Here is a 14,992-nt window from a genome sequence, read left to right as displayed (position 1 = left end):
TTATAATAAACTTAAATCCAAGTTCAAAATAGGTTGCAAAAAATAAACTTAAACACACAAATCCCAAGTTGAGCTGAGCAATCACGTATGACTTTAGTCCAAAACCACTTTGCTTAGACTCGTTTATGACCATTCAACTTCTCACTATATAAACTATAGGATTATATTGCCTTTTTTTCAATATGTGATATTAGGTTCTGAGTTTCACAAAAACATGCAAACTGAGGGTTTTTTAGATCAATTCTCCATTCACCCATAATTTATTTTAATCATATTAATGTTTCAAGTCAAAGAACTTTTGTTGGAGTGTATTTTCAAATAAAGTTTCAATCCTAAAATGAATATATCTCATTTTTAATTTGACCTCAAATGTGCTTATTAATCATAGTTTTAAACAAATTTTCTATTAACATTAGCCTATATAGATGAAATATCCTACATGTCAAACTTGATTTCTCACCATGACATAATGATTGGCAATGTAATATTTGATTATCCATCTTAGCATGTCATAGTCTAACATTATAAAAAACACTAAAAGAAATGAGGAAATTATTGTTCCTCGAATACTATTCACGCACTCACATTTTATTGTGCACTTTTAAAGTGATTTTTTTTCCACTTTGGTCATCAAAGGTTTTTTCTCCTCAATTCAGTTCTTTTGTAGTTAAATTAATGACCAATTAACTCTAATTTGTTGAAAAATAGTAAGATTAAAAGATAAAGAACAAAAATGAAAAAAGAAAAAAAACTTGGCGGCCTCTTTAAAGTTTGTATGAAAAGTTCATTTTAGTCTTTTCACTTATTTATTTATTTATTTATTTATTTCCAGTCCCTTTAGTTTGTTATCATTAAATTTTGATCAAAAAATTCATTTTTCTCATCTTTTAGCCCTTGGTTTAAGGGAGAACAAAGTGTCATCGGATTTTGATAGTAGGGAGATAAAGTCTTAGTTGAAAATGATTTTGAGCATAAAATTGATCAATCTTGGTGTCAATGAGTTTCATTCATTAATGGAAGTCTCACCGAGGTGTTCTTTGTTCATCTAATTACTTGAAATGGTAGATGTGAGTTCGGTAAGTCTTTTGATTTCATGTTAATTTTGGGATTGTGGATTATTTGAGGCTATTTATAGGTTTGTCAAGGTGTATAATGTGTTTTGGGTTAAAACGGGTTGAAAATCGAGTTTTTTAAGGAAAAAAAAAACCCTTGGCTTGAATTTTTAGCGATCTTTTATTTGTCTAAAACTAGGTCAATGAGTGACGCGTCTCTTGTTTTTTTTTTTTTTTAAAAAAATATAAGTGGATAACAAGTTGTATGCCCCTTGAAAAATTAAAAAAAAAAAAACATTAACTCAGTCAAGGTGCGAGGATTTGGGATGGGTGGCCGGTGTGCATGGGCTTGTGAGACCAGGTATGCTAGGTCATCCAGCCAAGGCCCAAGCGATTAGGCCTCTATTTTTTAGTCTTTTTTTTGTCTTTTTTTTTTTCAATCTTATCTTTTAGTTTTGGGTTTTTATTAAATTTCTTTTATTGGCTATTTTTTCTATAGTTGTTTAAAAATTTTATGATGTTTTTTTAATAAAATATTATTTAATTTTACTTTGTTTGTGAATATGTTTTCAAAGAATTTTTTTGATCTTAAAAGGTATTCTTTCTATACACCCTACTTAATTTTTTCTGTTTTTAATTTTACTAAAATGTTTTTCCATACATATTTTTTTATTATTGTTTTATTAAATAAAATATTGGTTTCAAAGAACAATGTTATTAAATACAATCTAATAAACTTATGTTTCAATATCAAATTTCTACATCCACCTTTATCTCTTAACTTTCCAATTTATTCTTTGCCTAAATATCATATAGTTTTTACTTGGTTTTTATATTCAACCTTATATAATATATATTTTTTTCTCTTTGATTTTATTCAATTGGTTTCATGTGCCTGTCTATTTTTTTTTATCATTGATTAAATAAAAAATCATTTCTAATAAATAAAATCATTAAATACAACTAGTTAAATGACTTATATTATGAAATCACATATTTTGATGTACATTTTATCTTTTAATTTTTTAATTTAGTATTTAATTACCAGTAACGATTTTTTGTTTTTGTTTTTATTGACATAGATGAACTTCAATTTATTTAATTAAATGCATGTATAAACAATAGGGTTTCTAGGTTAGATAATCAGTTAATCAATTGATATTAATAATCCCATCTATTCTGCATAGTCAAGGTAGTTGATAGCTTATACTTGATTCTTGGTAGATTAATATAACTTGTGACTAGCTCTTGCAAAAGATTTCTTTTGGTGGAGTGAAAATTCTCTGATGCATAACTAAATATCTTTTTAGAGAGAAAAAATACAATAATATTCTAGAGATAGATGCTCTGAAAATATATATGTAGTAGAGAATGAAGATTGTGAATATTTGTTTTGAAAATCTTATGGCGTATTTATAGCTCATAAATCTTTTTTTTTTTGGAGAAAAAAAAATAGGAGGTAACTTTCTCTTTGTGATATTTTAAATTGCATTGTAAGCTGTATTTTACTTATTTTATCTAATTAAAAATTCATGAGCCATGTGAGAGTTAAGCCCCCATGACTAGGTTTGGCATACTAGCAAGCCTCCTCTCGGGGTGTGCTCATTTTCTTGGGCGTGATTAAAAGAGAAGGGTTTTAAAAGGTTTTTAAGCCTGTTAAAATTGAGTTTATTAAATATAAATACATTTTATAATTGCAAGTGTAGCTTTCTATCCTTCTAAACGACTTATGTAATTAATTTACAAAAATGATAAGTTTGTTTAGTGAATAGAGATCTACTAAACAAATAAATCAATCACTTAGCAATAGACTTATTTTTGTTGTCGAAAAACTAGACAAAAGCAAGATCGATTTTCGTTATGATTCTTGTTCATGTAACAACTGCCAATGAGAGCTGTTTCTGGCAAAGCAATTCAAAAACTTAGCCAGCTTTCCTTTTGTTTGTAATGGTTACATGCAGGGAACGCTGGAGACATCCTGGCAAGAAATTTGAGGACCAAGTTGACTTTTGAATTGGCAATCAATGATTGAATGAAAGAACAGATCCTGGAATTATCTCGCAAACAACCAAATAAATGGACTTCAAATATAGGGTAATAAATTCATGTTAGTAACTATATTAATTAAAATCTTCCCACATCTCTATTTAATATTATGTGAAAATGATTAAAAACCTACACATGTCATGTTGAGTTAAAAAAACATTTAAAATTAGACGGATACCCAACTAGATAAATGACCTATCTTTCGCTATGAGGCTCATCTTTTACTATGAGCTAGACTGAAAAAAAACATTTAAAATTAGACCGATATTGGATCGAATAGATGGTCGTCTTTTGCTGTGAGGCCTGTTCTTTCACTGTGAACTGGATTAATTTTTTTATACTGTAAAAAAATAATATTTAAATATTGTTAATAAATTAATTATTTTAAAAAATCAAGTTAACCTCAACTTAAGTCATAAATTTTTGTATTATTAAAAATAAATAAATAATTTTATTGTTGGAATCTACAGTAAAATTATTAGGTAGGCTCTACAGTGAAAATAAATACAATAAAACAAAGCAAAAAGACATCAATACCATCGTAGATTTTGTTCTACTTTCTCATGTAGATTACAATCTCTCTTCTTTAGTATTTAAATATAAATCCAACAAAATTTGTCATTATTTAACTTAGAAAAGAACCACCAATCGTAACTACAATATAATTTTTGGTAAACGAAAGTCAAAATTAAGAATTGAATCCCCACTTACCCCATCATCTAATCTTGTTGATGAGCATGATGATGATGATGGGCACTGCCACCACCAATCATTTGCCAGAAAAACTAAACGAAAAGAAGAAGAAGAAGAAAAACACAGTCACCGAAGAAAACCATATCCAATTTGCAACGCAGCAGCAGTCTCAACTTTTCAACTCAGCTGAAGAAACTTTTTATTTAATTGTTTTTTTGCCCCAACTTATTTAATTTTTCTGGTTTTTTTTTTTACCCTCCCAAACCATTTGAAAACCCCAAGAAAGAGAGACGTCTCCTTGATGAACTCAAGACTTTGATTCCTCATCATCACACCAAATCCCAGAATTTTGCTTATATTTTTAATTAACACTCACTCACTAATAAAACAACAACAAATACCCACATTTCCTCTCTTCTCCAACATCTTCATCCACAAGTCTAAAACTTGGCTCTCTCTCTTTTTTTCTTTTTCTGGGTTGCTTATTTCTTAACAGCTGTGTTTGTTTTGCATGACTGAATCATGAGGGATAAAATCAAACTGGGTTCTTGGCTTTTCATTTGGGGACTCTGTCAGATTCCATTTATTGCAAGAAAAGAAAAGAAAAATCTAGTCTAGTGACGAATGGGTTTTGCATCTGATGTGTTCCATATGCTGTCTCTCCCCCTCTCCCTCTGTTATTTTAAGACATCTCTCTTAGATCTGTTTGCTGCTGTAATTGATCCACTACTTTATTCATGCCCCTCCACTTCTTCCTTCCAAGGTTAGATCATCACATTTCAAGCTTCATATCTATTAATTTATATGATTTTCTTGATGTTTGAATTCAGCTCGTTGTTTATACTGGTGGGGTTTATGGTCTAGTTTAAATATTTATGGTTTGCTATACACAAGGGGTTCTGGGGTTTTATTGCTTCTGGAGTATGAGAATTTGATGATGTGTAGATACTTGAAGAGTTATAAGGTGGTTGGGAGGTTTCGTGGGTTTTGCGGATTTTGTTTGAGTTGCTTTATGTTGTATGCGCTTATGGTGCGAAGTGAGATAAGCCCTCCATATAAGAGGTCCTGTAAGCCTTTTCTGTGAGGTCTTTATTGCAAAATGGGTAACGGCACTTCTCGTGTCGTGGGTTGTTTTGCCCTTAATGGTAAGAATGGTGTTGATTTAGAGTTTTTAGAGCCACTGGATGAAGGATTAGGCCATTCATTTTGCTATGTTAGGCCGCCTATTTTTGATTCTCCTGCCATTACCCCCTCAAACTCTGAGAGGTTTACAGTTGATTCTAGCACTCTAGATTCTGAGACATTAAGTGGGTCGTTTAGACATGATATGATAGACGATCCCTCAGGTTTGCATAGACCAAACAAGACTTTCCCTGAAACTACATTTAAAACAATATCGGGGGCATCAGTTAGTGCCAATGTTTCGACTGCTAGGAGCGGTAATCAGAGTGCACTGTTTGCTAGTGAAGTGCAAGAGCCTGCTGCTTCATTTGAGAGCACATCATTGTTTGCTGCAATTCCTTTGCAGCCAGTGCCTCGTGGCTCTGGACCTTTGAATGGCTTTATGTCTGGTCCTCTTGAGAGAGGTTTTGCCTCTGGTCCTTTAGATAAGGGCGGTGGCTTTATGTCTGGACCAATTGAGAAGGGGGTAATGTCTGGTCCTCTTGATGTCACTGACAAATCCAACTTCTCTGCTCCACTTGCACGTGGTCGTCGGAGACCCCACTTTCAGCGTTTAGTGAGGAGTGTGAGTGGACCTATGAAAAGCACTCTATCACGAACATTCTCACGACATTCGATGGGCTCAGGTTGGATGCAGAGGGTTTTTTTGCACCCTGTGACCCAATTGGCCTGGCAAGGTAGGGAGCCAAAGTTTCGGACAGAAGCCTCAAGGAATTGCCTTGAATCAGGGCCATCAGAGGGCGAGTATGTGAACATTCGCAACTTGCAATGGGCTCATGGCAAGGCTGGGGAAGATAGGGTTCATGTCGTGCTTTGTGACGAGCAAGGATGGTTGTTTATTGGGATTTATGATGGCTTCAGTGGTCCAGATGCGCCAGATTTTCTGATGAGCCATCTCTATAGAGCTATAGATAGGGAGTTAGAAGGACTGCTGTGGGATTATGAACATAAATCTTCCAATGATCCTATAAAACCTGAACTGTCGAGGAGTAGAATTGCTGAGGCTGGTTCAGGGTGCAGCAATGAAGAGCAGCCAAACGCGAGTCAAGTAACTTCTTGCAGTTTAAACAAATCGTGTAATCCTGGAGATGTCAGGGGTCAATCTTCTAATTGTGAGATAGTGGAGGAAAGTGATGTCCGGGGCAGTCGGCAACAAACATCTAATTGTGAAATGCATAGCAGCTCAGGCTCTGCTTCTGCCTCTATTCCAACTGCCAACTTGGCTGGCAAAGGAAGGAAAAGCATGCGACTTTATGAGCTGCTGCAGATGGAATCATGTGAAGGATTGGGTTCTGCATCAACTTCAGTGGTTAAAAACCAAAGAAACAGATCATGGAATTTTCAACCAAGCTCAGAAGCTTTGGGTTTCAATCAAACTTTGCGAAAAGAACCGTCTAGATCTTGCTCATTGGATAACTGCAAAGGAGATGGTTTTAATCATCGGGGTGAAGATCCAACTACATCAGGAGAAGATGGAGGGATTGGACTTGAATCTGGTAATCAAGGAGGTGGAACTGATCTTTCAGTTTCTGTTCAAAGACAGGGAACGAGAAAGTCTATTATCAGCTCAAAGATCCGGAAAATGTATCGGAAGCAGAAGTCCTTGCGGAAGAAACTCTTTCCCTGGAGTTATGATTGGCATAGAGAGGAGATTTATGCTGATGAGCGAGTAGTGGAACCCTCTGGACCTAGTAGGAGATGGAAATCAGGAATTGTCGATCATGATGCAGTTTTGGGAGCAATGACTCGGGCACTGCAACACACTGAAGAGGAATATATGGAAATGGTGGAGAAGGACCTTGATAAACATGCGGAGCTTGCTTTGATGGGGTCATGTGTTCTAGTGATGCTAATGAAGGATCAAGATGTGTATGTCATGAACCTTGGGGATAGCCGTGCAATATTAGCACAAGAACGACCGAATGATCGTCATCCTAATCCAAATTTGGTGAAGGATGACATGGGGTATAAGAATAGATCCCGAGAGTCACTAGTACGTATGGAGCTGGACAGAATTTCAGAGGAGTCTCCAATGCATAATCAAAACAATCAGGTTAATATGATTAACAAGAATAGAGAGATCTCCATTTGCAGATTAAAGATGAGGGCAGTTCAGCTTTCCACTGATCACAGCACAAGTATTGAAGAGGTGTGCTTCTTGAAATTTTCAAAATGGTTATTATTGTGAATGTGCCACAAATGTTATCTATATGTTTGACTTTTGTATGTTCATTCTGTACTATCCATCAATTGCATCATGAGTTAGAATAAACCTGAAAATTTACAGCATGTATTTATTCATTTGAGTATCAACCGGATAGGATTTCCTTTAAAATCCTAGTGATTCGCCATTTTCTTAAGCAGTAGATCACTTTCTTCCTCTGGTTCTGAAAGATGTGAAGTAAAGGTATCGTGTTGCCAAATTCATGCTCAGGAGCAGAAAAATCTGAATGATTTAAGCTAAAATTTCTGCCAATCGGTTGCCAAACTGTTTGTTGGTTAATATCATTTCATACTTAAGCCACCTGGTTTAAGGATTTTCATAGGGTTAATTAGTCATTAAAATATTTGATGAATCAGTGAAAAAAATAAAATTACTGCTACACTTTGATCATGTTATGCTGTAATTGAAATTTTATCTTGCATTCTTGGATACTTGCTTCAGGAAGTGTTTAGAATAAAGGCAGAACATCCTGATGACAACCAAGCAATTTTAAATGATCGTGTGAAGGGACAATTGAAAGTAACAAGGGCTTTCGGTGCTGGTTTTTTGAAGAAGGTCAGTCAATGTTTCAGCCTTGACTTCTGTTTTCTCTTTGTATTTATCTAGGTGCTTTAAACTTTTCAAAAATCTCGGGATCACAAATGGCCAATTCATCAGTTTTAGTAATTTGTTAACTTGACATGGCTGCTCAATGTTCATATAATCATTCCCATCTATACATGTATTTTTTTTTCACTAGATAGTGGACTGTTGAAGGCAACCACATTATAGCTGGTCTGTAAATACATTGAAAAGGGAAATATGGAAGTTGAAATATTTCCTCGAATGTCCTACTACATGTGTGTGTGTGCGTTTTTATGCATTTGATTAGTATGTATATCCAACGAACCATTTATCTCTGTATGTTTTCTAGTGATTGCTGGCTTAAATGACCTCAGGAGAGCTGATTTAGGGTTGATATGTGTAAACTTTCTGTGACATCCATAATTTCCTTATCTCCCACCTAGCAGTGATTCACATTCATAAAATCATGATGGTCTGCTGGTGAAATAGTTGAGGATTTTGAAAGGAATAATATAAATGCTCATTTGGCATAATTTGAATGCCATGGATTTTCTGCTATGCTTTCTTCCCAAATTTGGTTTTATATGCATAGTAACCTGGGTGAGTATCTGCCATGTGGTCAATTTGTTAGTTATGGCTGAGCTTTCCTTCGGTATTATCTGTTCTATCAACTTTGTCTTTGTTCAGCAATTCCATAGTTCGGTAGTGTCTTCAAGTCTCAATCTCCCGTGTAAGAATAATTGCAATGCACTATGTTGAATCAAGGGGAAAAAAAAAAGGTAAGAGAGAAAGAAAAGTTATCCAATACACCAGACTATAATTCTATTTTTATTTTTTGGTTCTGGAATTGTATTCGTTTAAGGTGCTTGGAACTATGTAATTGTGTGTGTTCTTATAATCTGGAGCTGAGGTGTTTTGGGTTATGTGAGGGTGCTGGGGATGGGCCTCTGCTGAGAAGTGTCAGTTGTTTTAACCAATTTGAAGAGCAAACAGGATTTAAATGTCACTTCAGCAGCAGATTTGTAGAAAGGGGAGAGAGCTGTATTTGTTTATTTTTTATTTTTTTGAAGCTGTAAGGTTGGAAAGGAAGGTTTTCCATGTATTTTAGATTGTTCATGTAATAAGATAGGCCTGAAAAGGGAGTTGAATCTAAATAATTACAGGAAATTAAAGTAGAATCAGGGCACTTTAGTGTGGAGTGATCAACTAGAGTTGTTGAATGAGTTTTGGTCTATGGAGGACGATTGAATTTTATATTTGCAATCCCACAGCAATGACATGATCATGTACCTCTGTCAGGTTAGATTTGGTTGGCAAAATCTTATCATGCAGGCATAACAGAATTTTAGGATTATGAAGGTTGGGGTAGGGGGTTTCTTTATTGTTACTATGATGTTTGGCATGTCAAGGTAATATACAACTCCATTTCTGTTTGTTTATGGATGGAGTCTTAAAAATCATTAAATGCAATGTTGGCAATCAAGAAGCTATACAGCCGACATATTGATTGTTGAAACAAGTACAGGGTGAGATGCGGGATTGAATTTGGGATGCACACTTCTTTGAGAAGTTTTTTCTTGTTTCAGTTTGAAACTTTATTTTGCATCATTACATTTCAGTTGATGGGATGTGAAATCTGTCAAGTTGGAAAATATTTCAGCTCTGCTGTTTTGCCCTTCGATAATTATTCTTTATACCATTTAGTTAAGGTTGAAAATGAGCGTCAATGTTTGCTTGTGCAATTTATTCTTGATGGTCTATTTGAAGTATTCTCATAATATTACGTATCATTCATAGCATTGAACACACTTTTCATATCTTTCATGTGTTCATTGAAATTAAGGCTTTATGTCCAATAAAACTCTTGCTAACAGCTTCCCATTTTTAGCAAATCCTGTATGTAAGCAGGATGCATCATTTGCATATTTACACATTGGCTTATTTGTTTATCTGTTTGTTAACCAACATTTATGGATACTGGTTGCAGCCAACTTGTAATGAAGCTCTGCTAGAGATTTTTCAGATTGATTATGTGGGAAATAATCCCTATGTGAGCTGCATTCCTTCTGTAGTTCATCACCGACTTTCGTCAAGTGATCGATTCTTAGTTCTCTCCTCTGATGGACTTTACCAGTACTTCAGCAATGAAGAGGTGGTTGCTCATGTCACGTGGTTCATGGAAAATGCCCCTGGAGGTGATCCTGCACAGTATCTCATTGCAGAACTTCTCTTCCGTGCTGCCAAAAAGAATGGTTAGTTGAATAAACTTTCTACCTGTCATTTTAATTTCATGATGGGAAATGAAATATACTGATTTTTTATTTTACCTAAATGCTTTGATGGGATGGAGTGGTAGGACATGTACCTTCCAGGAATTGTAGGTTTGGTAATATTTTTATCTGATGTTCCACCTTGCTCTATTAATCTAGCAAGTTGTGGTCTTTCCCATAGTGAGGAAATAATGTTTTATAGCCATGTAGTTTCTCACTTTTTTTTTTTGAATGTCCACATTGAGCTCTTTAAAGCAGAGTCTGACTGGTTGGTGTAATTCAGTTAAAAAAAGAGAGGATAGTGTCGTGAGAAACAAACATGTAATGCGTGTTAAATTGTTAAAGTTGCAGCACCCACTTTGAAAATCTGGCATGAAATCTTTGGCTTGGCTTCTACATCAATTGTTAAGTCTCTTCAAAATTATTATTCAATAACTAAACTGTAAAATCCCCAGCTGCTGGTAGCCATATTTTCAGTTGAAAAAGCAGTGTCTCCTAGTTGTGTAAAGTTCTGCTTTGGTCACAAGTCTTCACCGTTTGATCTTTGCCCTTGATAATAGTATTATAGTCGAATCAAAATCTCTTTATACTTCAGCTATATATGAGTTTGGAACCATAAATTGAAGTCTTCAGCAATTTTCTGATCGTATTTTATTGGAGGTTACAGGAATGGATTTTCATGAATTGCTTGATATTCCTCATGGAGACAGGCGTAAATATCATGATGATGTCTCTGTTATGGTGGTTTCTCTGGAGGGAGGAGGGATTTGGAGATCAGCTGGCTAGTTGTTTTCAGCTTACACATATTGCCTCAATAGTGTAATCATTTTCAAGGGAGTGGTACTCATCGATGCAATTTAGAATGTCTTTCTCTGCAATATAAATTTTTCATCTTATCATTTCTATTTTAAGTTGAGGAATAGTTTATGGGAGGGCAGAAGCTCATCAGTCCATGCTGCTGCTAGAATGTTGCGATCAGATGCCCCTTTAAGTTTCCAGTTTCTAATTATTTTGTATGCCTCATTCATCGTTAAAAGTCCTTATGTTCTTGCTTTTTTTCTCCTTGGAATGGTTTGTAAAATTTTGATGAAAGATTTATTTCCCGCACCGCACCCGTTTTCCGACCTCACCTACTTGATCCTTTCCTGGTGGTTAATGCTTTTCCGTTCCCATGTTCACCAAATTTTGCTCCAGAAACGGCTTTGTAGTATTTTATGTATTCCAATATTATCATTATTATATATTATATTATAACATATGATGTTTACTGTAGCATTTTCTTTTTTCATCCTCAATTTTTTTTTTTTTGATTGCATCTTTCTATATCCAAATTGAGTTAGCATTTGTTCAATTTAGGACAAGTTAAAAAATAGTCCAAAGTAACAAGGATCAATTTTATTACCAATTTAAATTTTGATTTAAAAGTTTATTTTTATCCTTTGATTAATTTTTTTCAATCTTTGTATCTATAATTTTATAAAAAATTTAAATTTGATTCCAAAGTTTATTTTTTTTTATTTAACAGTTTTTAAATTTGAGAGGGAAGAGAAAGCTATTAGAATCCAGATAGTTTTTTTTAAACCTTAATATTATTTGAAAAAAAAAAGATTGAAAGCTGATAAAGAAAATCTTTACCTAGTTTAAATTTGTGTTCTTGGATTGTTTTTTTTTTTTTTTTTTAAAATTTTTTTTTAGCTTGATAAATTAGTTTTTTGATGTTATGAGAGTGTTATTTAGTTTTTTTAAAGGAAAAAAGAGTCAAAAAATAGGCTTTTGACTAGAAAAAAACTAACCCAAGATTTTTGAGATAATGTATTATTTTTTTTTTTAATAAAAAATAGAAATGAACAACTTATAAAAATAAAAAATAAAAATAAATAAATGGACCTAGAGCCTAGGGTATTTTTTAAGGCCCAAGTGTGTCTTGTCCTTGTAATTTTTTTATCCTTCATTTTTACTCATTCCAATTACATCTTTTAACTTTAAAAAAATAAAAATAAAAAAGAATTCCTATGTTTTTGCTATCATATATTTAGCTAAAATAAAATTATTAAAGCCAATGAAGTATAAATAAAAATTATTAAATCTTCAAAGTAAACTAGGTAAAAACTTGCCTAGTATGACCTAGCTAACATGGACAGATGTTTCAGTGACTTGATTAACCTTTTCAAAACTCGATTCTATTTAAAAAAATTAGATGAAAAGTTTCAATTAAACTTTAAAAATCCAACTTATAATTCACTTCTTTTATTAATCATTAAAAAATATTCACAACTTTTATTTGAATTCTTTATTTCCATATGTTTTATCAAAATTAAATACCAAATTAATCAAAACTTGTTACTAATTCTAATTTATTGGTGGCTTTTTTTTTTTTTTTTACTAGGGATCAAATCAAAACACCCATACTATTTTTTACATAAATAAAGAGAGAAAGGGACTAGGCTTGAGACGAAGTGAAAGAGTCTATTAATAAAAGAGAGATAAAAAGGGTTGAATGAAAGAGATATTATATTTTTTTTAATAATATGATTTTATGAGTATATGTATTTAATATGTAAATTCAAATTAAAAAATTTTAAAAACTAGTAAAATTAAATTTGACTTGTATAAAATTAATAAATTATATTTATAAAATCAATAAATTCAATCATATTATTATGTTTCTGTTAATAGTTATGCATCATTTGTCCTCCAGCTACACCGTTTTCATCATATACTATCATGTTTCTGTTATATCGCGTATACATATACTGTTCTTCCTTGATAGCCATTAATTAGTAAATAAATGTCAAAGTCAAATTCATGCCAAGCAGAGTTAACTTCAGAAAAAGGAAAAGAAGAAATGATGGCATATAATATATCAAACTCATGCACTAATTATAGAACTAGCTTAATTTTTAAATTCCTTATACTATATATAAATTTTTATTTTAATTATATATTTTAAGGTGTTTGAATTTTTATATTATTTATTTTATTTTTATATTAATTGTGATATATTGTTACTTACTACTTGACTATAATTATCAATATTTAATTAATTTTAAAAAATTTACTTATAATTTTATAATTTATAATCCAAATATATATTGTATTTTTCAATTTTATGTCAAAGAGATATTTTCGACAACCGTGCTTCCAAATAAATTACTTCCCGTCAGCAAAGAGCTTTGAGCTTTACCTCCAGTGAAGTGTTGACTTGAAGTCTTTTGTTGTGAACTGAATTTGATAATTAATTATTAATTATTAACAATATACTAAAACATGTCGGAAAGTACCGTAGTAATGGATAGTACTTCCCCACATGTTAAGTATGGCCTGAAAATACATTTACTTTTGCTTTTTTTCTTTTTCTTTGATTTTTTTAATTAATATTTTTTTTATTATTTAATATTAATATTTTTTTATTATTTAATATTAATATTTTTTTGGATTATCTCACTCTCATTAGATAAATCACGAATTTAACAGGTTAATCTGGTTAACTAATTTTTTTTTCTTTTCAATCTCATCTTTTATTGCTGAGTTAATTTAAAATTATACTTCATGATTTGTTTTATTTGCTTTCTATTAGGTTAATCCGGTTTCATAACCAAAGAATAGTATTTAATAGATTAATCTGAGTTGACTCGGCTTGTTTTTTGTGTTATTTTTTAATTGAAATCTTTCCCAATTTTTATTTAATATTGGATCAGTTGGGAATTGAGTTTTATAATATATTTTGATTTATTTTTTTATGGGAATATCTTGGTCTAATGATCGGGATCACGAGTTTTGGTATTTTAACCCCTGTTAAATCAACTTTTTTTTTATGTATATATAATTTTCTTTTTAATAGGTTATTTTGGTCTCATGTTCTTCAACATTAGATTTGCTTTTTATCGGGTTGTCCTCATCTTATGACCCGAGTTGTAGGTTTGGTGGGTTAATTTAGTTGACTCTTTTCTTTTTTTTTTTAATTGACTTTTTATTCTTGATTTCATCATTCAATATTGTATTTGATTGAAAATTATGCTTTATGATTTACTTCGGTTTGAATTTTATAAAATTATCATAGTCTCATGATTCGAGAATATTGCTTAAAGGGTTAACCCATATTAACTTAACTAACTTTTTATGTCATTTTTTTAATTAAAATTTTTACAAATTTCATCATTTAACATTAAGGCTAACATGAACGATTGAGAATTGAGCTTCATAATTTGTTTTCATTTGCTTTTTATGAGGTCATCTCAATTTCATGGCCAGATTTGTGGATTTAGCAGGTTAATTCAAGTTAAATTAAGTCATCTTTTTTTATAAAAAAACGATTTTTATGAGGTTATCTTGGTTTCATGATCTAGGTCATGAGTTTGGCATATTGACATGTTTTTGTTTTTGTTTTTTTATGTTTTTGTAATTGATTTCTGTTTTTAGTCTTATAATTAAACATTGGACTAATTAAGAATTGAAACTTTATAATTTGTTTTGATTTTATTTCTATGAGATTATCCAGTCTTATAAATCGAGTCGCGAGTTTGACAAGTTAACACGGTCATTTTTTTTGTCCTTTGTTTAATTGATTTTTTTTTTTCAATTCTATCTTTCAATATTGAGTTGATTAAAAATTAGGTTTTATAATTTGTTTTGATTTATTTTTTATGAGGTTATTATAATCTCATAACTCGAATAATAAATTTGACATGTTTACCTGAGTTGATCCAAGTCAATCCAATATGTTGTTATCTTAATGTAAAAAAAAGGATGTATCTTGAATTTTTTTTTGAAGTCAAACTATGTTTTTACAGGTCGTCCAAGTCGTTTTTGGACAAAGTCAACTGGGTCATATTAAATCAACCCCCCCACATAATTTAGATTTTTTTTCCACTAAAAAAACATTAGCAATATCTAAACTTTCTTTTTATGTTCAAGAAAAATCTGACTCGAACCATAGTGTAGTGTGGGTCAATGATTTAATG

General features: G+C 32.0%; 1 protein-coding gene across 2 annotated transcripts; it reads left to right on the top strand.

Moving 5' to 3' along the window:
* The first annotated feature begins 3,712 nt into the window (after window positions 1-3,712).
* Window positions 3,713-11,298, top strand: LOC118044468 (protein phosphatase 2C 32). 2 transcript variants are annotated; one of them, XM_035052754.2, is made up of 4 exons: window positions 3,713-7,122; window positions 7,639-7,752; window positions 9,749-10,013; window positions 10,742-11,298. In XM_035052754.2, the coding sequence occupies exons 1-4, from the start codon at window positions 4,891-4,893 to the stop codon at window positions 10,852-10,854; spliced, it is 2,724 nt and encodes a 907-aa protein (XP_034908645.1). In that variant the 5' UTR covers window positions 3,713-4,890; the 3' UTR covers window positions 10,855-11,298. The 2 variants fall into 2 exon arrangements, with proteins under 2 accessions (XP_034908645.1, XP_034908644.1); XM_035052753.2 differs by having other exon boundaries at window positions 3,714-7,122; window positions 10,699-11,298.
* Window positions 11,299-14,992: the final 3,694 nt, after the last annotated feature.

This window comes from Populus alba, chromosome 2 (genome assembly GCF_005239225.2).
Source record: "Populus alba chromosome 2, ASM523922v2, whole genome shotgun sequence".
Taxonomy (NCBI): domain Eukaryota; kingdom Viridiplantae; phylum Streptophyta; class Magnoliopsida; order Malpighiales; family Salicaceae; genus Populus; species Populus alba.
This window is presented reverse-complemented; position numbering and strand designations above follow the sequence as displayed.

Coding starts and splice junctions, on each gene's coding strand:
- LOC118044468 (XM_035052753.2), top strand. CDS start 4,891: ATGGGTAACGGCACTTCTCGTGTCGTGGGTTGTTTTGCCCTTAATGGT. Junction 7,753..9,748: donor GTGCTGGTTTTTTGAAGAAG/GTCAGTCAATGT, acceptor TACTGGTTGCAG/CCAACTTGTAATGAAGCTCT. Junction 10,014..10,698: donor CCGTGCTGCCAAAAAGAATG/GTTAGTTGAATA, acceptor TGGAGGTTACAG/GAATGGATTTTCATGAATTG.